Source organism: Anguilla rostrata, chromosome 12 (assembly GCF_018555375.3).
Source record: "Anguilla rostrata isolate EN2019 chromosome 12, ASM1855537v3, whole genome shotgun sequence".
Classification (NCBI taxonomy): Eukaryota; Metazoa; Chordata; class Actinopteri; order Anguilliformes; family Anguillidae; genus Anguilla; species Anguilla rostrata.
In genome coordinates, this window is record NC_057944.1 from 14,273,413 (window position 1) to 14,298,012 (window position 24,600).

Genomic DNA, 24,600 nt, shown 5'->3' on the forward strand with positions numbered 1-24,600 from the left:
TGTTAATATTATTCTCGGATATTGAGTGTGACCACACAAAGTAACTCATGAGTAGTCTTTACAGAAACAAACACAAATGGGAAAAAGACCTGTTCAATACCAGCACCCACCACAGGACACATCATCCTGAGTCCCAGCTTTAGCCCCTTTCCTTCAAACTGCAGCTCATGCCCAGGACTTGTACAGCCATATAAGAAATCATTTGACCCTGCAGTCCAACATCTTTTAAGCTCAGATAAACCTCAGATGTGCTTATTAACTCTCATTCAATTCAACCCTCCTTTCAATTGGTGACATTTTACATCTGCCGCATTGGACTCATTATTAAATGCTGAAATGTAAAGTGTTATACACTGCTATAACTGGTGGTGGCTAAGGTGAATTTCCCCTGATCACTGTAAAGCGCTTTAGGCATCTGAAAAGGTGATATATAAATGCAATGTTTCATTCATTCATAATATATTTTACAAATGCAATGTCCTAAATTACTTTTTATCTTCTGATTGCATGACATGGACAACAAGGTCTAATTTAATTTCAATTAATGTGGCCTGGTTGCAATCACAGACTGTCCATGTGGAAAATATATTTAATATACAGCGGGAAATTAAATACATTACATTTACAGGTATTTAAATATATTTAAAACTATATGTAAAAAATTATGTTATACTCTACATACACATTTCAAAATATTACTATATTATTATATTTAAATATATGGGAATACATGTCATAAATATGCTAAAGTGGCCAATTTTGAAATTTAAAATATATCTTCGCAATATATTTGAAATGTGTGTAAGTATATAATAAATAATGTATATCACTTTTCTGTATGGATGGATGATCGCAAAGGGCACCTGTGGATTAAAAAACAAAATAGCTACTGCCATAAGATCGCTTTTGCTGTCTCCGAACATATGCTGGTGTCTATCTGTACACGTGTCAGGATATGGTGGTCGACTGTTGAACACAGCAGACAAGTCAGGAAAGACAGAGCCGAGTGGCTTAGGTCTTAAGTAACTAGCCTCTATGACTGTGAGGAGTGCAAGTGTGGAACATCCAGACTTTGGATCCAAATCACTGGGAACAAGGAGATTATTATGTAGGAGATGGATAGAACTAGTTACAGGCAGTGATAGTTGACTAAATTCAAAAGGAATTCTTTTTTCCAAGACCTAAATCATCAGATTCAGTCAAATTCACTGGATGATTTTGTCCCAGAACTGCAAAAGTCCAGCACAAGTGGTTTGCTCATGACTGGAGAAAAACACTAAACCCACCCACAACACCTTGCATATGCATAAATAAGTTCATATTTTAAATCCAATATTATAAACTGAAAGACAATTCATGTAAGAGCCATTCAGTCACACCACCCAACCACTTGCCCCCAACCAACATCAATCAATCAATCAAACATAAAAAAGAGACAATGAACAGCAAAGAGCAGAACCTTTGTCCTATCTCAAACAAGCTGTGTGGTGTTTTAATACACTTCAGACAAACCTGGCTGAAAACATTCTATACTGCACTGTAGCCTACAGTTTCTGAAGGAGCATGCATTCACAAATTTAAATTTACAAAGGAGCATCGGCTATGCTATAACATTTGACAAATAGCCTGGTAATTACAAAATGAATGAATTGAATTAATTAAATTATAAAATGTATAATGTTCATGTAATATTTATATAAAAAACTATTGGATTCAATTACACTTCAAAAATAAAATTTGTTATTTTTTTTAATTTTTAAAAACATTAACAAAAAAATTGAAAGAAGAGAATTTGCATATTTTTATATGGTAACATACCGGAATTTAATAGAAAATCAGTATTGCATTATTTAAAATTAGTAGGTTTTTTTATCTTCCAATGTGTCAAATAACATGTCTAAACACAATGTTATTTGGATTCGGGTCTTTTTTCCTATCTCTTTGATGTGATTCGCTCAGAATTCAGCACCACATTTCTCAATAAGACAGACACAGACACACCTACAGAGAGATAGTGTGCGAGAGTTTCCCTTAACACTAGATAGGCCAGAGTGACACTATCATACTTTTGGATAAAAATTACTCCAACACCGTAAATGGTATATCCCCCTCCTTTCACAACTTCCCTAAGTATTTGGGCTTAAACTAACTGCATTTTTAAAATTAAAAAAAAATTCGACTCAGTCAAGAAATACAAGTAGTTCTTGCCATTTTCTCCACAAGCCCAAACAATAAAACAGGTTCTTTTACCCAGGTGAGAACAAGTCGCCATCTACTCCAGCATGCTATTCAACTGAATAACCAGCCCTTTGATACGAGTTTCCCAATCAAGCGCTATCTAAACTTACTTTGCGCATATAATCACACAAAATTCATTCACTGCAATCGTCTGATGAAGTTGAGAAAGCCTTTAGGGTGGGGATGAATAATTGTGGACGCTGTAGTTAAAGAAAAGATAAGCTTGGAATTTTGTGGAGATAACGCCACCAACATATTTTCAGGTTTTCTCTGAAGCTGAGACTTTGAATAAATTGAATAGTGCAGCTACATGACTGTGTGTAATGTAACCACTTTTGGGATTTTTTCAGTGATCATACTTTTCCCTTAAAATGTAACAAAAAAATCTATATAAACGTTGACATTTATTTCAGCTTTCTATTTGAGACTTCTAAAAAGAGGTCCATAACAGGTTTTGCAACTCAATCTGATTGGGTTGTATCCTTTATCTGGGGAAATTTGAGTAAGAACATAATAGCTGAAGTAGTATTTCATCCAGGGAAGCTTATCAATGTTTTATTTAATTTATCCAAGCTTATGCAAATCAAACATATAAGTAAAGTTGGACTTCAACAAAGTTGCGAAAAAGTATGAACAAATAAAAAAATGACAAAACATGTTAGCCTTACATTCTGTAATTTTTATTGCATTAGGAGTTCATAGCATACAGTAGTTCATAATGAAGATGAGGAATTATTTTTTTATTTAGCAAATAATTTTTTGAGTTTATAATTTACTTCAGTGTCTCATAGGTAGGAGTGCTGGTGAAAAAAGCAAATTAGCTGTTGTTAAACTGCATTATTATTGATGTCATTGAAAAACCATGACTTTAACGCTTTAACATCTCATCAATAGCAGTGCCAGTGATTATAATGGTAAAAATCAGGGATTTTTGACATTTTGTACGGCTTTGGGTTGAACTTCACCCACTTACTCTTTTGGCCACGCCCACTTTCTGCTTTCCAAATAAAAATACGAATGATTTTTTGGTTGAACAAACACAGATACAAATACAAATAGTGACATCTCCCTCCACCCCTACTACATAAGAGCGCACTTCAACTAAAATGTGACCTATCATGATAATGAAGGTGTACAGTGCTGCTACCATTGTTTACATTTATTAAATCAAGCAAACAATATTAAGAAGCACAACAGAACATTACTCAACATAATCCATTGCTCTGTCTAAATATATCAGTAAACAGAGAGAGTGTTCTGTGGGATTCCACTTCCAGCTCACCTATAAAGCATTTGCAGGCCTTATTAAGAGGTGTGATAATGGGCAGTGACACAGTGGAAATTGCGAGCTTGTTCCCGGAGGACCATGAGAGGAATTTCCCACAGGATATCGAGAAACCTCTCCCCCACTCCTCCTGGTCCTACATTCCTGAGGTTTAAAAGAACAGAAAATTACATTACATAATATGGCTTGGAGATCAAGTTAAACAAAAACAGGAGTGTGCATCCCTCACTGTCAAGAGCAATAACAATCCCAAATTGTAATTAAAATTACCAATGACAAACTGTAATGGAAAGATAGGCCATGTTATTAAAATGCAAATGGATTACTGGTTCAAGACCTCACAAGTGAGAGGACTCAAATCCAGGTGTTGGCTGTGAATAGATGATTCCCTTTGTGGAGGGAATCAAACCAAACACATTCCCTGGTATTATCTTTAGTATCCTTTTAACTCACCCTAAAAAAAGCATTCTTATTTACTCAAATGACTGAATAAAAACAATCCCAGCCATATTACTGGTTTTCAATAGTTTGTTACTCTGAAAACAACCCTGCAGAAAATTCCCGCAAATACCAGCTGGGATTCTAAGCAGGTTTAAGATGGTTTAAGCTGTGTTTTTGACACTACCAGTTGGTCTGTGTCTGGCTAAAGCTGGTCTCTTGCGGAATAAAGCTGGTCAAAGCTGGTTAAACTGGTAGAGTAATCTGGTGGAAAAACTGATGGACTAGCTGACTATACAGCTGGCTAGTCATCTGGTGAACAACTGGCTGACCAGCTAAAAATGTCAAATACACATCTGAAACCAGCTTGACCAGTTTAGGCTGGTGTAAGGTGGAATTTCCAGCCAGGTTATGTTAGCATATGCATTTGCAGACCAATACAAATGGCTTTAGACCTCAAGAAAAACATGGTATTAAATCCATCCCAGAGAAGGCCAAAGGCTTGGAAATCCTGAGCACATTGGGCAGGTGAGCCAGGGTTTGATGTTGAGAAACTGCTTATCCCATAGCTACTGGCATGTTGACGTAGAGCGGAAGATAGCTTTCACTCTGGTTCAGAACAGGATAAGGAGAGTAGGGTGCCTCTCCCTATCTGTCCTGCATCTGCAATTATCAACCGAATGTCCCTCCGTGCTACTTACTAACCACTCCACATGCATATAGAGGCAAAGAGCATGATCCACCTACTGTATTTCTCACAAGGATTCAGTGTTCAACAGACTCCAGCTGCTGACAACAGCACCAGAGACTAGGATGGTTTCTGCTCTTGCAAAGTGTTCTTCGACAACATCTTTACAAACTAAGTAACACAAGATAAGGACTTTATTCTGATTCTGAGGAAAAAGAGATTCACCATTATAGGTAGAGACGGGACAGAAGTAATATTCCCATAGAAACCAGCATGACACAGGAGCTGTGAAAATCAAGGTATTTATTAAAGGACAAAAAGACAAAACAGCATTTCCAGAAGGTGAAAGCGAAGGGAGACATTGGCAGAGGGAGCCACATGGAAGGAAAGGCAGAGGGAGGCCACAGTAGAGGGAGGCGCAGGTAGACACAGGTGGAGGGGCTAAGGGCAGAAGGAGACACAGGCAGTCTTTGTGCTAACAGAGTGGCAGCTCCAGACACTGTGGAGATGGGGCCAGAGATTTGATGATCAGACAGCAATAGCTAATGGATTCTTATCAGAGTGAGAGAAACTGTGATCTCTGCGGACTTGTGGCTTTGAGAAAAAGTTTACATTTTTTGAATACATTTTGGCGATATGAAAAGTTCAAGCATTTTGTGTCTTGTGTCAATTATAGGAAAGAGAGCAGCGTTTATTAAAACTACTTTCAAGCAATTAAGAAAAAACTGCGAAGCTTAGATGAAGATTTAGAGAAAAGAATGATGAATGGTATTTAAGGAGAAGGGTGGTGGATAAGAGAGGGGAGTAGGGAGAGGGGTGAAGAATGGTCAAATATGCAACAATCGTTACTCCTGTCTCTTATCAGATTGAAATGTACCAGAATGCATTACAATACCGAGTACTACAGTAAGAATTTGTTGATTCTGTTTGAAGAGGGAGGCTGGGGAGCCGGAATCCGCAGCTATGAAACAGTCATTAAGAGCCAGAGCCGAGGAACATTGCCAGCTGAGTGTGAGTTTAAACAGGACTAAAATTCCTCGCAAAGCTGATTAGGAGGTGGGAGCGCAAATGAGAGGCTACTTATATTTCAGCAATTTAGGATGAAAATGGAAAATTAGAGTCTGTAATGGCCCTTGGCTTTCAGTTTGTGCTATATGAGAGGGATAATGACTGTGTGTGTTGTCTATGGAGTTTCTGACTATTCATGTCAGAGGAATCGAGGGTGTTTTAAGAAAGAAATTTGTGTCAAACCATGAGACATTACATTATATTAAATTTATTTGGCAAACACTTTATCTAAAGGGACGAAGAGACATACAGAATATGTCATTTGAGTAAGTGGGACAGACAAAATGTGTCTTATCACTCTATAAGCCTGCTGAAAATACTTTTCATTATTTTTTTCAAATTAAAATCTTTACCCTTTCTCTATATTTCATAGACATAGAATATTAGTACGCCTGTCTTATCACTGCAACACCCTGTATCAGTTTGTGGATGTGCAGGCCCACTTATTCCAAAGTTAGCATTCCTCAATATTAATAGGTAAGAAGACCAATAAGGATTGAACTGAGAAAAAAGGTCGGGCAAATCCCCACTCACAGAGAACATTTGAAATGTGTGCGATTATAAAATATGTGTGTTTTATAAATCTTCCTAAACTAATTTTGACCTCCAGATGGAGTTATTTATTTTCCTGGAATAGAGGCACTGTCAGCATGAGGTTTGGAAGTGTTTTTAGGTTTGTTCTATTTTGAAATTGTTTCTAAGTTCACATTCCTTGTTGGAAAGGATCCCTGTGAGAGCAACGGTGCAGTGGCTGGATTCTCCTGCACGCAGTCAGCCTGTGCCACCTAGCGTTAGCAGTCTGCTGATCTGCTACAGCCTGCGACCGCAAGATCCTTTCACGGTGAACTTCCTCAGGATCCCAGGAGAGGGCAGCATCTCCTCCATCATCAGACCAAGGGGAAACCTCAACTGGTTAAACATTGCAGGGACTCACAGAGGTGTTGATGGTGCGCGAAATGCAGAGCAGAGCTTGTGCAAAAATGCCCCACAATCCTTAACTTGGGCAATATGACTGCCTCTCCGCCTCTGGTCTCATGTGATCTCATTCACTTTTCCGTATCACTGAGGGGATATGCATTTAAAGAGTAATAATTCCAAGGATCAGATTGCAACTGCACATGAACATTAAGGATAAATAAATCCAGTATCTGCTCCCACTGTGAGATTTCACAGGTCACATACCAAGAATGAAGCATCACAATGATGACACAAAATAAATGTAGAGTGCACTGATGATAAATTGTTTCCTAAAATCTTTGTGTTCTCCTTATCTGAAAAAAAACTCAACTGCTTCAATTCACATTTTTGCTTTCTGTAATGTATATGAAGTCTTGGTATACATGAATCCTTTGGTATAAGGCTGACATAACACTGTCCTACGCATGACATAACAGCTGCCACAAGATGGCATAACTGATGATGTCAGTTTATGTCAAATGACATAAACTGTCATTACTTTTACTGGTAAATGTTATGGCAGATGTTTCTGCCATAACATTTACTGATAAAAGTCATTTGACATAAACTGACATCATTTGTTATGCCATCTTGTGACAGCTTAAACGTGTATGAATACTCAGTATGTCAACATTTTCTGAAATGTTGTTAGGAAAAACATTTTCATTTAATTTCTACAATGGTAAAGCTTCAATCTCCTCACAGTCCTCTATGTTCTGTGTGTCCTGATCTTTAAATCAAATGGAGAAAATATAAATTTAAAAGGCAGCCCTCACAGAAACACACTATTTAAAGATGCCATCAACTTCTCACTCTATTCACAGTGGGCAATGCACAAATATAGTACTTACAAGCTGTAAATACTTGGATAAATACAGTCAATAAATAAATAAATAAATAGTGAACTACATGAAATAACCATTCTTATTAATAAACAAACAGTGAATTTAAATATATAATGCTGAGAAATAATAGCACCAGGCCCAGTATAGGCAAAGCCCAGAGCACAAATTGTGTGTTCTCCTGGTGGACACGCTCCATCTTGCTACCTCCAAGTCACAAAATAATACTTTTATTCAAATAATACTGCGTCCTCAAAGAGCACGGCTGGGTCAGGGCCCTGTTATCTGCTACGGACAGAGAGTGGAGGAAGTCTGCGTATATAATGAATCATCAAACTACGCATGGAGCAAACGGGCACACGTTTATGAATGCAGAGCACTGCCTTATGGCCTTATGTTTGCACTTAACAAGGCACCTGAGATGTATGTCATTACGCTTTGAGAAATCCAGCCTAACGAACAGTGACATGAAGGCAGAAAAATGGGTTGACTGAGATTGCCACTTGTATCTGTGTAGACTTCTGCACATTCCAAGAGCAAATATATGTTTACGCATGTAATTGTAAAGGGTTCATCGAAGCCTTTGTAGCTTTTATTCACGCTCGACATGCCACTGGTCTGATCATCCATGTCTCCTCTGAGGAGGTGTGCGGAGGGCAGATAATCAACTCCATTTGGAATTGGGAGCAGATCCTCGATGATGGCGGCAACGATAACTTAATCCTTTCCGGTTCAATCCCAGTCATTAAATGTTGTTTTAATGTAAAACTAACAGACTAATATGTCACAGGAAAGAACATTAGATGTAGTGCACTGAATAAAGTTAATGAATCCCCGAAGAGATGTAAAGTCTCTGGTGTGTGTTCTGCTGAAGGAGATTTGATCTCAGCGGTGGGTTTCTAGCTCCTTAACAAACATTTTGCTTTACAAGAGATGTCTCTTTCCCTGGGAAAATAATCTGTTAGAGCAAATGAAAATGCAGAAAGAACTGCCTTAAGAACAACTTGTCCTTTGTAAAGTTATCTTGCTCCAGGTGACAGCTTCCCTTCTGAAAACATGGTGCTCTGGGCACATGATATTATGAAGGCCTCCTGGTGTACAACCCCAAGTGCACATAAAAAAGAAACCAAGAAAATTAAAACCGTAAATATGTTTCTTTTTTTAATTATATGCAAATAATATTCATGTTACATGGGTTTATATGACAAATATATTTGTTAATTGACCATACATGAAAATAAACATCTAAAGACAAAGGCCATTACTTACTACTACTACTGTGAATAATAATAATGATAATAACAACAAACACCAGAGGAAATTAATTTACATTTAATTCTAGATATTATTAAAGACCATGTGGGCAGGGGTTATTTATTTCAATATTTTGGCAATTATCTAGAGAGAGAATTTGCCTGTCGAAATAAAAACGATGCCGTGCTTAGTTCAGCTGCTCAATGAATAATGTTATGTCCTCAACTAAACAAATGTAGTACCGCATGTTAAAAGTGGTAAATATAGTGTGTTTTTTTTTTTTTTTGCTGTCTTCTAGTTTTATTGCTCATTGATGATTTTAGTGCATATAATGAATTCACATGACATCTTTTCTCTGCTGATTATCTGGTTAGGGGTCATAAGAAACATTTCAAATGAGATAATTACAGTTTACGTTTTCTAAGGAGTTGAATTATTCCATTTGCCTGACTGTTCTCTGCATCATTCTACATATTTACAATGGGGAAATATACTTTTATCAAGCAACAAACTAAGTGACATTTTGTTCAGGCCAGCAGTAAATTCTGAATGGTGTTATTGGACAGCAAAAAAAAAAGCGAAAAAAAGACTAAATTATTTTTTCCCCTCTATTTGGTTGAATTGCACTGACGTGTAGCAATACCTAAAATGTTTATATGTAATGGGCTTGTCATGAACCACAAACAAATTGAGAAATCTACTGTGAACAGTCTTGCAGATAAACTTCCACCATGCTGCAGTGTTTTAAATGCAGTGTCAGTAAATACTACCATACATGATCTACTCCATGTGAAGATACCTGCTTCGCTACACTGTTCTCCTCCTGTGTGCCAGGTGAGACTCTAATGCACCACTGCCGGGGCTCAGACTTACCGCACAACACATGCGATCCTGCAGCTCTCCACAGTCAGTCTGGCTGCTCCGGTTACCCATGTCTTGCACCACTCAGCTCCCTGTGTGTATACTGTGGTTGAGCGCGCTTAGACGCCCCCACCCCCTCTTACACACACACACACACACACACACACACACACACCATATCACCAGTCACCACAAATGCATCTTAAAAATAAAGGCTTTCACAAGGGAGTTCATTTATGGAATTTTTCAACTGTCATCTTACTTCAAGGGCACACTTACTGTAGTGTGGTATTTTATGGAGCTTTTGCTCTGTTGTGAAACATTTTTTCTTACCTGCAAAGATGGTAGAATCATTGTAATTTTATAACTATATGTGATGAATTACATGAAATAATTCAAATTCTGCATTTATTTGTGGCATATCTATTGCGGAAAACTACTAAAATGAAAACAATTTTAAGAAAAAAAAACGTTTTCAGACACAACCTAAAATGAGTTATTTCCAGTCATAACATTTTTGTTTATATGAATTTTAGCAATGCTCTCCCTTTATTTAATTTTCAGTCTTTCCTTGGACACATGTAAAAAGTTAATGAGAATGGGATTCTGAGGAAGCTGGTGATGAAATGGTGATGAAACTGTTACTAATGTACCATACATTCAGTACGGTCTCTCTGTTTCTGCTTATGCGGTAAGTTGACAATTCACAAAAGCAAAACCTCCTGTATTTGGCATTACACTTGATTCTGTAAACCTCTGCCAAGAATAGAATGATAAAACGTATGGAGCCTAATAATTAGTTTCAGCTGCCACCTAGATTCTCCTTTTTATTATAAAACTGCACCAGCCCAACAGCCTCACTGGAACAAGTCTCTCTCTCTCTCTCTCTCTCTCTCTATATATATATATATATATATATATATATATATATATATATATATATATATATATACACACATCTGTCTGTCTGTCTGTCTGTTTGTCTGTCTTCCATTCTCTCTCTCTCTCTCTCTCACACACACACACACACACACACATTCAGTCGTACATTGAAATGTTTTTCCCTTTTATTTACACTTTTTTTCAAAATAAATTACAGTTATAATGACTGAAAATGCTGATTAACACGAAGAGCAAAATTGCTCGTTTGATAGTCTTGATTGCACTTTTGTACGTCGCTTTGAATAAAAGTGTCTGCTAAATAAATGTAATGTAATGTAATAGTCACCAAGGATGTAACAAAATATAACTGCAGTAAAAGCATTCATTAAGTAATGTTACTCACCATGTACTGTACATGTACATGCTTCCTCATATTTGAGGATTGTTTTGAAAAATATGGTCAGAAAAAAACGTTCAACAATTATTCATAAAATCACAATAGCTGATTTGTAACTTGGGAAATGGTGATCACTGTATGGTAACATCTTTACTGTAGAAGCTCAGTACTTTAGTAGGAAAAACAGTGGAATTGAGGTTTCTAAGGCAAACACACACACACGCACACAAACACACACAAGCAAACACAAAATATGTCCTCACTCAATGCGATAAGAAATGTATGGACAGACTTATTACACAGTAAAACACAAAGTAAGACCTCCATACTACATTCTGGTTGTGGGTTACGGTCAGGAGTCCCCTCTAAAGTATTAAGTCTAGCAGAAGATACGCGTTGAGCCTCATTCACAAAACATGTGAATGATCACATTTGATCGTAAACTGCATGTAAGAACGTTTCCAAGAACATTTCGGCATTCATCATTTTTTTCATATCTGTATTTGTTTATGGCTGTATCCCTGTATCCTTATGCAAATCACATGAACAAGATTGCGCGTAAAATTTACAAACAGCATTCACAATCTCATATACCTGGGATATTCACAAGAACAATGGTCTGCACATGTGTCATGAATCTCATATTGCTTTTTCATAGGAACATTTTTAAGAACAAAAGTAAGAATAATTTAAGAAAGGTTTAGTGAATGAGGCCCCTTGTCTGAGCTGCAGATTGCTGTAGTAACCTTGATTAAACTGCAGGGAGATCAGTATGTCCTCGAGTGCATGAATGCAGAGGAAGAAATTTCTTATTGTTTTTTTTTCTTTTTTCTTTTTTGGGACATTTAATAAACACTGGCTGGCTGACACCAGAATACCCTTGCCAGAAAATTATTTAGATTTTCCCAAATGTGATTTCCCCATTCACACACATACACACACACACACACACGCACGCACTCATTCTCTTTCTGTACAGATGTGCACAAACTCTCACACACAAACTCCCACTTTCAAACTCTAACACATTTCTTATACTTACACACACACACAATATCTCAAAATCACACACACACACACACACACAATATCTCAAAATCACACACACACACACATTTTTCTCTCACACACATACACATGTGCAAGTTAACGAAAATAATAATGTTAAAAAATGAACTAATATGTACAATGTACAGTACAAGCAATTAAACATTCCAAACAGACAAAAACGGCAACTCCATTATAAGGAGAACATATTCTACATGAAACATACATGTTAATTACTTACATTAACCTAATACCACTGAAATAATGCATTTGGTGATATAAGCATGTTACAGCAGCTCTGGCCTTGAATATAAGCATGTATGGAACTGCCAGGATAAGCATTTTATTAATTTATTAATTTGTCAAATTCAGCTTGGCAGGCAGTGAGTTCATACAGTTAAAGATGTACAGTTAGAAAGGGCTTCCATTGGTAAATTACTTAATTATAGAAGATAGCACAGTCCCCTGGAGGCCATAATAAGATGTAACTGATTATCCCATGATGAAGGCTTTCATTTGAAATGACAGTCAACAGTATCTTACAGCAAGTTGTGTGATTGGATGATTGTCCCTTAGGTGACTGGTCTTACCAGTTTTGGGGTGACTGACTTTACCTTCTTCAGCAACGTTAAGGAGTGGGGCAACACTAAGAAGGTGCTTTGAAAAAAAAAGTTTTGTTGGCTCAGTATCGAGCAACATATAACATGTACAGTATAAGCATTAACATGAATGCTAAACATTACAAGTACATTCATTATTATAAGACTATGTACATACAGAAACACACACACACATACAGAAAGCTCTGTAATGTTTGGGACACAAACATATTTTTTCTTGATTTGCTCTGTAGTCCACAATTTTGGATTTGTAATTAAAAAAACACATGTGATTAAAGTGCACATTCTCAGCTTTCATTTAAGTTTTTTTTTTTTAAATAAATTTTGGTTTCACCATGTAGAAATTACAGCACTATAAATAGTCCCCCCATTTCAGGGCATCATAATGTTTGGGATAAATTCTGTCACAGGTGTTTCTGATAAGTCAGGTGTGTTCAATTGTTTCCTTAGTCCAGGTATGAGTTTCAGTTATAGCTTTAAGTATCTAGTTTTGATTCTAGGCTTTTGATTGCCTTTAGAGACTTTTATTGCCATTTGTCAACACAAGGACCAAAGTACTGCCAATGAAAGTCAAGGAAACAATTATGAGGCTGAGAAATAAGAGGGAAAAAAACTGTCAGGCATTGGCCAAACCTTTTGGCTAACCAAAACCAATTGTTTGGAACACCATTAAGAAGGAAGAGAGCACTGGTGAGCTCAGAAATCACAAAGAGCCTGGTAACCCAAGGAAGACTTATTTTTTATTGATGCTACCCATTTGTGTGAAAACAAATAATTGTTATTTTTTGACATGGAAATCAGTTTTCCAGTTTTCTGCCATTGTATAATACAGTTGTACATTGCAGATGAATTTAAATAATTTAAATTACACTTAGGATCACAAATTTCATATACGAATGAATGTTTGTAAGAGGACATGCTCACTTACAAATATGAAAGGTTTGGAGTTTGGCAGAGTGGCATTTGGTCAGACTGTTCTCCCTTAGCGCTTACAGTTTTGATAATTGTACACTTTTTACGAACCATGCTGTCCCTATTTTCAGACATCAACACAAAAAACAGGCTTAAGATGTGCTAACAACTATAAAGACCCAAGTGAGGTACCATGTGTTTCTCTTGCAGCGCTGCTCTCAATCTGCACAAACAAGCCTCCTTGGACCAATTAAAGCAGTGAGGTGTCAGAGTCTTCCTTGGAGACTCACAGAGCATCAGCAAGCTCTCCATCTCCATTACTGCCACAGTCATGAAGATTGCATCAGGACCACAATCTTTGCGACTCCGGCGAACTTTCTCAGACAAAATGCCGCATCCTCAAGGAAGAAACCCTTCTTTTATTCCCAGAAAAAAGTAACTTCTAGAGCAACACACTGTAGTGCATAACAGTTTTTTTTTTCTTTAGAAAAACATATTCCTTAATGACAGAGAAACTTGGTATATGGGTGGTATGGTTTCTGTTATGGTGCTAAAATTTCTAGATTTTTACATCTTAAAAGAGCATTGTGTTTACAGTGCACTACTGGCTGTGAAAGGTTATATAAGATGAAACAGTCAATTTATTATAATAATAATAATAATAATAATAATAATAATAATAATAATTATTATTATTATTATTATAATTATTATTATTATTATTACTATTACTACTAATACTACTACTAGTACTATTATTATTATTATATATTACTTCCATTTAAAAGTGTGTGTATATACAAAATGACAAATAATCAATACCATCAGGACAATAATGAAGGGCCGTTCTGTAGGAAAACCTGTAGAAAAATAAAAAATATGAGACAGTTGAGATTGCACGTGCAATGATTTTGAAACAACTCTCTAAAATCTTTAACAATGTGTAAAAAAGAATAAGTCGTGCACGTAACCTGTGAAGCGCGCTCAGTGAAGATAAAGAACATTGTAAACACGGGGTACAGAGATGCTTTGCAGAATCCATGGCAACAGCAACCAGAAAACACTTCTAAAATTGGGGGCAGTGTTCGCTATTGCTATAGCAACAGGAAGACGTAGCTGCTTCAATCAGCTTTTGGTTTCGCTAGGAGAAAAAAAACTACAGGACTCTTCGCATAGCAACTACAGTCATCCCGAGGCGTTGCTGTGGCAATGCGAAGCAGATTGGCAACTCTGACATAGTGAATCACCTCTATTCAAAACTTAGCGGGCTCCATGCACGGGTTGCGTGATGCTGAATAGCGCTCTAACCTAATGTTACGTTAGTCGCGTACAGGCAAGAGACCCAAAAGGAAGTTGTGATCTTACGGTCATTGTCATATAATTTATTTAAACAAAATACGTGATGCCACTTGTACTGTATCCATTCACTCTAATTCGGCTAATTCAGTAACATCATAATAGTTATACAGCAGACTTTTTTACATGAACTACACGTCTTCTCACTCGGGATATTTACACGAAACACGTGGTCAAGAAGGTAAACATGGGAGATGGTGGCTGTCTACTATCAGCCAATCAAACGTTTCTTACCGAGCCAATGAAGCAGCGACAGACTGACGACATCCAACGAGTCTTCTCTGCGGTCTGTAGAGCTGATGCAACAGGGCTGCAATATGACTTATTCACCTCTTGAGTATAATATTGTGTCCTTCCTCATTATGAGTGTCAAATAGTCCTTATTTAATGATAAAAGAGCACACCGGTTTAGTTGTTTAGTTTTACGAAACATTTAAATCCCATCATTATAAACGCATGTGTGGTATGTGCACGCCGACAGTCTCGCATAAAGTTGACAACTGACAACTTTCATGAAACTTAAATTAACAACTTGTTATTTTCTCAGTTTTTATCCTCCGATTCTTATTTTCGCTGAAAGTTTAATACTTATAGCTATTCGTATGACATGTTTAATCGGTATACCCGTCCCATAAAAATGCAGAAACTTGTGGGACTTTAGAGGGGGAGGGGGTGGGGGGTCCGTTCAGTGGTCTGCGGAGGGATCTCAGCCGTGCGTTTGCCCCGTGACGCGGTTGGTTGCTGGGTGTGGGTGAAGACCTACTTTCATTAAATGAACTTTACCACAACAAAGCAACAGCAGAACTGCGTCCTTTCCCGCACATACTGAGGGAACTATGGCTTTTTAAACTGATAGATTCGTCGACCTAACTATCTCTGTGCTTTGCTGCTGCAACGCACTCCAAACCAACAAGAAATTCAGCAAGAATGGAGTAAGTTCGCTTACTTTGTTATTCCTTGTAAACGAGTTGCTTGCGCTTGAAACTTTGGTTAGCCAGTTAACGTTAGCCATGCAGCTAGCCATAGCAAATCAGAAAGCATTTTACTTACAAATGCGATGATGTTAACTAGAAATAGGTTATTGTTGTTAGCTAATATCATACAAGCTGAAATGTTGGATAGAAATTGATGACAGTTTAAGAAGCGCTTCTGGCAGACAAGCTATCAAACGAGGTAGCTTCCTAGTTAGCTTGACAGATGCCCAAGCTATTCCTATTCATGGTTTGTTGGGAGAAAGTTTGAAAAAACTTTGTTGGTAGTTAGCTAGGTAGCTTTTTTTGCAAATTAGTTGGTGTTGTCACTTGTGGTGTTAGCTGTCAGGTTAACGTTTATAATTCATAGGGTATACTGCGATGCCACTACTTGCTAGCGAGGTATTTTTGTCGTAATACGTTGGAAGCTTGGTTACTCCGTGAATTTTATCGAGCAGCAAGTAAGCTAGCAAACTAACTTTTTTTTTGTGTTGAGATTTCCCATTTAAAAATACTATTGAAAAGCTATTGAATGTCACCAAATACACATACTTTTAAGAAGTAAAACTAATGCTTGGTTTGAAATATGAATGCGTGCTTGCTTACATTTTATTATCGCTGGCTCATGTAGGGAAGACGAGGCATGACAAGTTTGATTGCTAGCTAACGTTGGCATACGTTAAACGTTCATGGTCAGAAAACATGGTTGGCTAGATGGCTTTGTATTATTTAGCTTTATGTGTTGACCTTTAGTTAAGTCGTTAGTCTTGTTAGTCTTATGATTATATCCGTCGCACGAAGAGTAGTGTAAGTTAGCTGAATAGGGAATTGACAGGCACTGTCAGTTCGAAACACGTGAAGACTTCTGAGGACGTTACGTCATTTAAGTACCTAACGTATTTTACTGTTGCTGCAGTAGTAACAACTTGTAACTAATGACGTTCCGTCTTCACATGGGGCTACTTTTTAAATGTAACGTTACCCGTTGACTAAGTAATGTTTACTATATTTTAGTGTTACTTGTGCTAAAAAAAACATAATAAAGCGTTCAGATTACACATATCGGAGTGCTGCTTTCTGTTTTAAAAACTTTATGACAAATGAGAATATGACAAGAGATTTTGAGGAATACAGAATATGTATACCTCTTTCTTGTGTAATACAGCTAAATGAATACGCATGTGCTCGCTCGAATATTTCTGCGTGGGCGACAAGGTCAAAGAGAAAGTTTCCATTCTGAGAGTGTAATTCACTTTCTGCCCAGTAGACAAACCGTTTCCCAAGTGTGTGTATATATATTGCCTGTGCGTGTGTGCCTGTGTGTGTGTGTGTGTGTGTGTGTGTGTGTGTGTGTGTGTGTATATATATATATATATTCTTACATACTTACTTGGGAATATGTATAATATAATATATGACTACATGTTGTCATGTCTGCTCATTTTTTCTGGCTCAAACTAATATAAAAATTTCCACAAGAAGAACAGGTTATTACAGAAGTGGGTGGTATGTTCTCTGCGTATTTGTAACAGTTGTGTCTTGGTTAGTGTCAGCTTGTATTTGGTTCATGTAGCTGTTGCTGAGGTGACTTAAGAGTGAAAACACATTGAAGGGTTGACAGTGGGGCATCTGGGGGTGCCTTGTGCTTTAGGTATAACCAGCAAAGAATCAAAAGGCTTCACACTGGGATTCACACACTCTTGAATTTAATGTATATGGAATTTAAACTGTGGTCCTGCTTTAATTAAACAGGAAATTCATTGAGTGAATAAAATTTTAGAAATATGTACTTTTTGAGGAAGTAAAGTCTTGTTGTCTGGTCATCTTTACAACCAGAAGCTGGCATTACGGTGATTGGGTGTTTTGTTGAGTTAACCCTTGACTGTTGAGTTAACTCTGTGACAAGTGGCGGTGGAGGGTAGGTTTGTGTTTGTGAAGGGGGGTGTCATAGCAAGGATGTTGGTTTTTTTTAAAAGTTATCCATTTGACACCTTGGTGACTGTGGTTGAATCGTGGTTGTCTGTCTCTCCTAGGTCTCACAATGCTCCCCCAGCTCTGTCCTCTGTGGCTCATCTCTCAAACTCTCACGCGTTGCGTACGTTTGACGTGTTGAATCGAAACCGAAGAAATGATGGCGGCGTCGGCTCCTCTCTGGAAAACTCCTCTCGTTTGCCCGGTAGACCCCCTCGCTCTCTCTCCCCGACTGGCTAACCCCAACCAATCACAGGGACGGAGGGGGGAGGAGTCAGCCGAGAGCCAGCACTTAATTGGTAAGTTGCCACGAGACGCTTTTTTATTTTTCCCCATTCCAGGTGGGAACCGCAGTGCAGCAGGCGCCTTCTCCTCGTACAGTGAGTAAAACTAATCAAATATTTTGGAAACGCGTGCAACGTATCGAGGTTGTGTGGTAATGCACCGACTATTTATAGCCTATTGCTTGAATGCCTCTATTGAAAATTTTATTTATTTATTTTTTTTTAAGTTCGATAGCTAAGTTTGAAATACGAGTGGACGTAGCATCGATTCCATGCGTTTAGGGCCATAGCTAGGACACACCCTTGTCTTATTTTGTGTATTGGTTAGATCCATTCAATGCCAATTGTTAATTTTAATGAAAGTTTGTTTAAAAATAATATATATTTTTTTTTAATTTTAAAATTTAAATTTTTTTTTTTTCAGGTGATGGTCTTGCTGACTGGATGACGGAAAAAGTCGATTTTTCCTCTTACCTTCCTACTTCTCACTCCTCTCCCAGCTCGTCCCTTCCCCCCTCACCCCCTCAACATGATGTGCAGGTCCCCTCTGACTTGGAGGTCATGACATCTCTACTGCAGGAGGAGCTTGCTCAACTGGAGGATTACTTCCTGTCCGAATCTACCCCAAAGAGAGCGGAAAAATTGGAAAAATGTGACAAAGTTCCCCCAGCAATGGGGCCACAGTCTTACTACCAGCTGCCATACGCGTCTTACAGCTCTAGCCAATCAGAATCTAGCCCACTTCTTGTTACCCTGGCAACTGGGGAACTCGACCTGCTGAGCTTCTGCGGTGGCCCCATTGGCCGACCCAAAACACCTCGACCCGTTCCTTACAACTGCAGTCGCCCTAACGGCAATGGTCGCAAGAGGGTTTGTGATGGGCTGAAGGTCGGAGAGGGGTTGGAGAATATCTGGAGTTCCAAAGGCAATAACTCAGGTAGCACAGAGCCAGCAGGTAGCTACTGCTGTGTGGAGGATGAGAAGGCTGTAGGGAAGGGGTACTGTCTAGGTAGCGCGGTCAAGATTAGGGACTGCGCCATATTGTTGAAAGAGGAAGAGAATTACTGTTTTGCGGAGGATGTGTGTAGCGGGGAGAAGATGGGAAGGGGATACTGTGTTGGGGCGCCATTGGAGAGCCCCCACAGGAAGGAAGGCGGGATGCTGTACGGGCTGAAGGATATGAGGCAGGACGGTGTGGAGCTGGAAACTCTGCATGGAGACAGGGCCAACGAGCCCGAGATGATGGCCAGCGAGGGCTGCTTCCTCCCGCCCCCCGCCGCCGTCGAGCCCTACCACGGCTTCCTGGGTGGGGTCGAAGAGCACATGCGGGCGGGGTCCCTGGAGTCCGCCTGCCAGCACGGCGACTATGCCTTCTCCGACTTCCTGGGCGAGCAGGGCGGCGAGTGCCTATCCCGGGGGGACGGGGAGGGCCTGCAGCTGGGCGCGGCCGGCCTCAGACCCCTCCCGGGCCTGAAGGACGAGCCCTGCGGCGTCAAGCTGAAGGTGGAGCTGGACGGGAGCCCCGTGGAGCACGGCGGCGGCGAGCGGAAGCAGAAGAAGAGGGACCAGAACAAGACTGCGGCTCACAGGTGAGGAAGCCCCGAGCGTGCAGATGAACCAGACCGTAGGACCAGGCCAGAGCCACGACCGCAGAGGATGTAGTTGGATTCAGAGCCGCGGAAAGAGGTTCTCGTCTCCAAAGCCGATAATTGGACGACGTCTTCGGCTGCATGGTAGCTGGCTTGTTGGCCGATTTTAAACACTTGTAGTTTTGCTCATTTCGGTAGTCAGGATTCCTAGATGCCCCTTTGGCTTTAAATAAATAATCACACGAAATGTTGATTTCATCATTTTAAAACATACTAAATGTGAGGATGAAATCAGGGATGTATACAGCTGTCTTCAGAGCAAACGAACAAGACTTAACAAGAAGAGTTAGTTGCAGTAATATTTCTCAGGAATAACATGGCAGCTCTAAACCTGTGGGGATAAATGCCTATGAGCCCATTCTGTATGTTCAGTAAGGGAAAGAACAGGTCTCATCTTTCAGTCCTAGCTTATTAACTGTGCTGCTGCATGGTCTCCGCTCTGCAGGTATCGACAGCGCAAGAGGGCGGAGCTCGACTCCCTGGAGGAGGAGCTTCATGGGCTGGAGGGGCGTAACCGAGAGCTTCGGGACAAGGCGGAATCGGTGGAACGGGAGATTCAGTATGTCAAAGATCTTCTCATTGAGGTGTATAAGGCTCGCAGCCAGCGGCATAAACAAGACGCCTCTGCCTAATGCCCACGGCCCCAACCCCCAGCACTGTGGCCAATAGAATGACAAAGAGAAAGAGTTGTTGGAATGTGATTGGAAGGTGATGGCATGCCATAGGTTGTTTCTTTTTTTCAAATGTTTGATTAATTGCTATGTTTGAAAAACAAAATCAGCTACTTTCATATAACGTACTGCATACGATGTACTGACGACGATGTCCGCTAGCACTGTGAAAATATCTTTTAGAACAATAAAACCGTCTTTTGTACACCGTCTTCTGCTGCGGTGATAATCGCTTGGATGCAGACTTTCTTCCAGCGCCGTGCGAGAGGGGCCGCCCCTCGTTTTCCAGGGCGCGGCCCCGCGCCGGCTCGCGAGGCTACGCCTCGTGTCGCTTGAGTTGCGTGAGCTTGTTTTCCTTTATCCCCCCTGTCCGAAGGCTGCACTGACTGAATGAAACCGAGACCCGCCGCGTCCCAGTCCGGGCGCTGTTTAAAACACGCTTAAAGAAACGCAGCTGCTGTTCTAGAACGGGGCATTCCGCGAAGCTTTTGTTCCTTCGCCCGCGCCTTTATCCGAGGATGAGACGCGTGCAACAGGATTATCGGTCATCGTCCCCCCCCCACCCACCCCCCCCCGAAAGTGGGTTTGAAGTTGGTTCTTCCCCCCTACTCCCGTTCGCGGCTCGAACGCCCGGTGCATGTTTGAAACCCTCCGAGCATGTGGGGTTGTAAATGCGATGATGAAGGTTAGACGATGTTCATTTCCGTTCGCTGCATGGCTTTCTTTGCGATTTTAGTGGAATGTTTTCTAAGCGACGCTACGACGATGCCGTTAGCTTCCGCACGCTGACGCGCCCCAGCTAACCCGGGCCATCCGTAGGCAGTGCTCACAGACATCCTGCCCATTTTGGATCTTTTCTCACTCTGCTCTTCACTTTCACCCACCTGCTATATCTGCGAATAAACAATCACTCCTTCATAATTTTCACAGCTAATGCGATTTCAAAAAAAAACTTTTTAAATTGAGAGCAAGGAGGGATTTTTTTTAATGTGTTCTAGAGCTGTTTTTTTTTTTCGTTTGTTTATTTTTTAATATTATTCACTAGAGTGTGTTTGATAGCTTGTGATGTTCTGGCAGCTTGCTCATTTCAAATATGCAGTGTCTGATCAATGCCATCGATTGTTCCATCAACTTAAAAAAATAATAATAATAATTTGTTGATCAATTTGGTCCATAGTAGGGAATAAAATTGAAAAGTATGCCATCTAAGTCACTTCTCATTTTAGACTGGAAAATACATATCATTCCATATAAAAAAATAAAAAAACAAATGCATACATTTGTTTAACTGCAGCCAAATAACAAACATGTCCTACCCTAGCAGTTATTCCTTTTTCAGTTTTGTGGAATGATGTTTGCTTTTGTGCAAATGCTGCAGGGATTTAGCCTGCCTGGCATGCATTAATAATTTAATTCCGACAAGAGTCGATACTTCGGACACAAGACAGGACACTGCATAATTGGAAATATGCTTCGACACATATTGGCGATGTACAATCATTGGATTTAAATAGCTGATATGCAATCTATTGTATTGTCATTTCGTGCTGTATGCTTGAGATGCTCAAATATTTGAGCTAAATGTATTTTGCTGTTTTTATCGCAGGGAATATTGTAGGACAAGTACAATCATAAATCACTTTTCTATCCGAAATATTTCTATGTAACTTCAGATCTCTGCTTTATGTAGTCATCTCTTTTATCAAAATAAAGTTATTTGTGTCTGCACTAAAATGCTTCTGTGTGGTGATTAATAGAATATATGATGGAATTTTCTTGATAAAAACATTATATGAAATTTATATGACACATTTATATGAAATTAATTACCATTAAAGAATGGAATAGAAAGAGTTCTATTCTTCATTAATGTGTCAGAATATATTAGAATAGAATTTGGTAATTAAATTACATTCACAATTGAAAAAAACATTTAATGTTTTGTGATTTAGAATTAGAATTTTTTTAAGTAATCATGCTATAACAAAATAAATAAAATGGACATGACAATAAATGTATGACCTTCATACATAAACACTGGAGCAGCCTCTCTTGGATTTACACGATACTGAACGACATTGCTACACTTGGTTATAAATAATTATTTTGATGGACTAATTGCGGGTTAAATTCCAGTGGAGGTATTATGAGTAATTAACAACCGAATAGATTCATTATGGCAAATGCAAATGCCTGCATATGTAAACATACATTTTAACATAACTTTCACATTCTATCAGAATGTTTGTTATTTTTACTTTTAAGACATTTTCTTGGATTTAAAAAAAAAAAAATTGATTTTACCAGGAGCCTTGTTAAGTTCAGAATTTGAAATCCCTAACTTGGCTTCAACATAATGAAGCTGAGTTTATATGCACAGTGGTATTGAATGTCATTTTAAAATTTAAGCTTGAATGTCTGGAATTATGATTATTACAGAGTTTTTTTACTGAGGTAGTAGAAACTGAACCTTTTTCCTGTATTTGTTGTACAAGAGGAAGCAGTGCCTGCTTGAATGTGTTTTGCTGTAGGGGATTTTACATTAGAATAAATTGAGGAAGTATGCCGGCCTATTTTATGAGAAATAAAATAATTTGAACTAGATTTAAAAAATTAAAAAATAAATAAATAGATTGCTTATAAATCAAAAATGTGGATCTGATTTCTGTTTTCAGTAGAAATGCATTAATGCCACCTGATTTGTTACACAACCAGTAATTGGAAAATGTCTTTAGCCCCCCCCCACACGCACAGAAAGACCCGCACACACACACAACAACCCCCCCCCCCCCCCCCCCCCCCCACACACACACACACACACACACACTATACTCAGTGCTTTACTGTTTGTGACATTCCTTTCCTCCTGTAAGGATTTCTCATAGTAGCTGTAGGCTGTATCAAAACTTGTTTTAGTTTTTTTGATGAAAAGAGATAAATATGTCACACGCAAATGTAAACAACAATTTGTCTGCGTTACATTTAGTCATATTCTATGCAATCTAATGATTTAAAAAATGCTAACTGCGAACAAGAGGATGATTTTCTGGTACATGAATGATCAATATTTACAACTCTGTGCATATATTATTTATATTATATGCATATATTTATAAAGCCTTCAAGATAGCTGCACTTATGAAGTTATAATAGTTTTGATCATTTAATAATTTACCATCCTCGATATGAATATATTTAATCTGTAAAAATAGGCATTTGTTCATTATATAACTGTAGACATTCCGGATCTATAAATATTCTGTAAGTCTGTCATCAACTCGGCTAATCCACTTACATCCCAGCCCTGGGGATTCCCATGCCACCCACCCATTCCCATGACTACCCCATGCCAGTCAGCCAACACACACGGTGCTGTATGCTGTTTACAGTAATTCTGTCAAGACAACACTATACGAATGCCCACGATACAAAATCAAAATCTTAATGGACACTTCTGCTTAGTTAAGAACTATGTCAGTTTTGATATAAAGAAAAGTTGCATTTTTATACTTTTAGCTTTGTTAAAGCTTTGCTTTCAGACTAAGAATGTAAAATCTTCACCTTTCGGAAAGCAAGGTAAAGGTTTTACGTTCTTATTTTTGAGGTAGAAATCTGTCTCAAGTTTAATAAATAAGAAGTTTCCACTTTCACAGTCTTTGTTTGGAATTGACATTTAAATCGGTGTAATGGAAACCTTTCTACAGTCTTAGTTTTGCGATTTAGGACTATATCAGGTTTTAATAAAAAATTTAATTTTTAGTTTTGGTTTTGAAAGCACCGTCATCAGGTAGTAACGTTCTGGTTAAATTTAACATTGTCTCCTCTAGACATTGCTCTTTGTGTCAGCATAGTACCCAAATTATTACTGTGAAAACATGTCTTTTTGAAATTGATTATATTAGTGGTAAACAATTTATTTTTGCACGTTAAAAAGTATCCTCTTCTGAAGCTAGGTTATGCCGAAATGTTAAGAAAAATTGCATTATACAAGAAAACGTTAGGACTATATACAACATATCGTAATGCATAACCTTGTGTCTTCAAAAAAGAAATTCTCATTAACAACAAAAACTGAATGTGAATGAGCATTATGGTGTTATCATTTGTATCTTGAACTTTTACATTTTGTTTTTAGCTCATCCTTACCAAGATTTATTTAATTTATCTATTTATTTTTTATCGTAAAAGGGGGCCATTCTCTTACTCTTC

General features: G+C 38.6%; 1 protein-coding gene and 2 long non-coding RNA genes across 4 annotated transcripts; 2 read left to right on the forward strand and 1 right to left on the reverse strand.

Moving 5' to 3' along the window:
• The first annotated feature begins 4,690 nt into the window (after nucleotides 1-4,690).
• On the forward strand, nucleotides 4,691-8,552 carry LOC135236936 (uncharacterized). Its single transcript, XR_010324714.1, has 3 exons — nucleotides 4,691-4,948; nucleotides 5,583-5,664; nucleotides 6,441-8,552. It is a non-coding gene; the product is annotated as an uncharacterized LOC135236936 (long non-coding RNA).
• A 4,747-nt stretch (nucleotides 8,553-13,299) lies between these two features.
• On the reverse strand, nucleotides 13,300-15,436 carry LOC135235647 (uncharacterized). Of its 2 annotated transcripts, XR_010324423.1 has the most exons (3): nucleotides 15,080-15,436; nucleotides 14,312-14,349; nucleotides 13,300-13,887 (listed from the first exon to the last, which is right to left on the reverse strand). It is a non-coding gene; the product is annotated as an uncharacterized LOC135235647 (long non-coding RNA). The 2 variants fall into 2 exon arrangements; XR_010324422.1 differs by having other exon boundaries at nucleotides 13,300-14,349.
• Nucleotides 15,437-15,603: 167 nt separating this feature from the next.
• LOC135235646 (uncharacterized) lies at nucleotides 15,604-22,125 on the forward strand. The gene is made up of 4 exons (XM_064301336.1): nucleotides 15,604-15,777; nucleotides 17,850-18,086; nucleotides 18,496-19,660; nucleotides 20,166-22,125. The coding sequence occupies exons 2-4, from the start codon at nucleotides 17,945-17,947 to the stop codon at nucleotides 20,350-20,352; spliced, it is 1,494 nt and encodes a 497-aa protein (XP_064157406.1). The 5' UTR covers nucleotides 15,604-15,777; nucleotides 17,850-17,944; the 3' UTR covers nucleotides 20,353-22,125.
• Nucleotides 22,126-24,600: the final 2,475 nt, after the last annotated feature.

Bases quoted from the DNA above. Each gene is read 5' to 3' on its own strand.
- LOC135235646 (XM_064301336.1), top strand. From the start codon at position 17,945: ATGATGGCGGCGTCGGCTCCTCTCTGGAAAACTCCTCTCGTTTGCCCG. The intron at 18,087-18,495 runs GTAAGTTGCCAC...TTTTTTTTTCAG, and splicing joins CGAGAGCCAGCACTTAATTG to GTGATGGTCTTGCTGACTGG. The intron at 19,661-20,165 runs GTGAGGAAGCCC...TCCGCTCTGCAG, and splicing joins AACAAGACTGCGGCTCACAG to GTATCGACAGCGCAAGAGGG.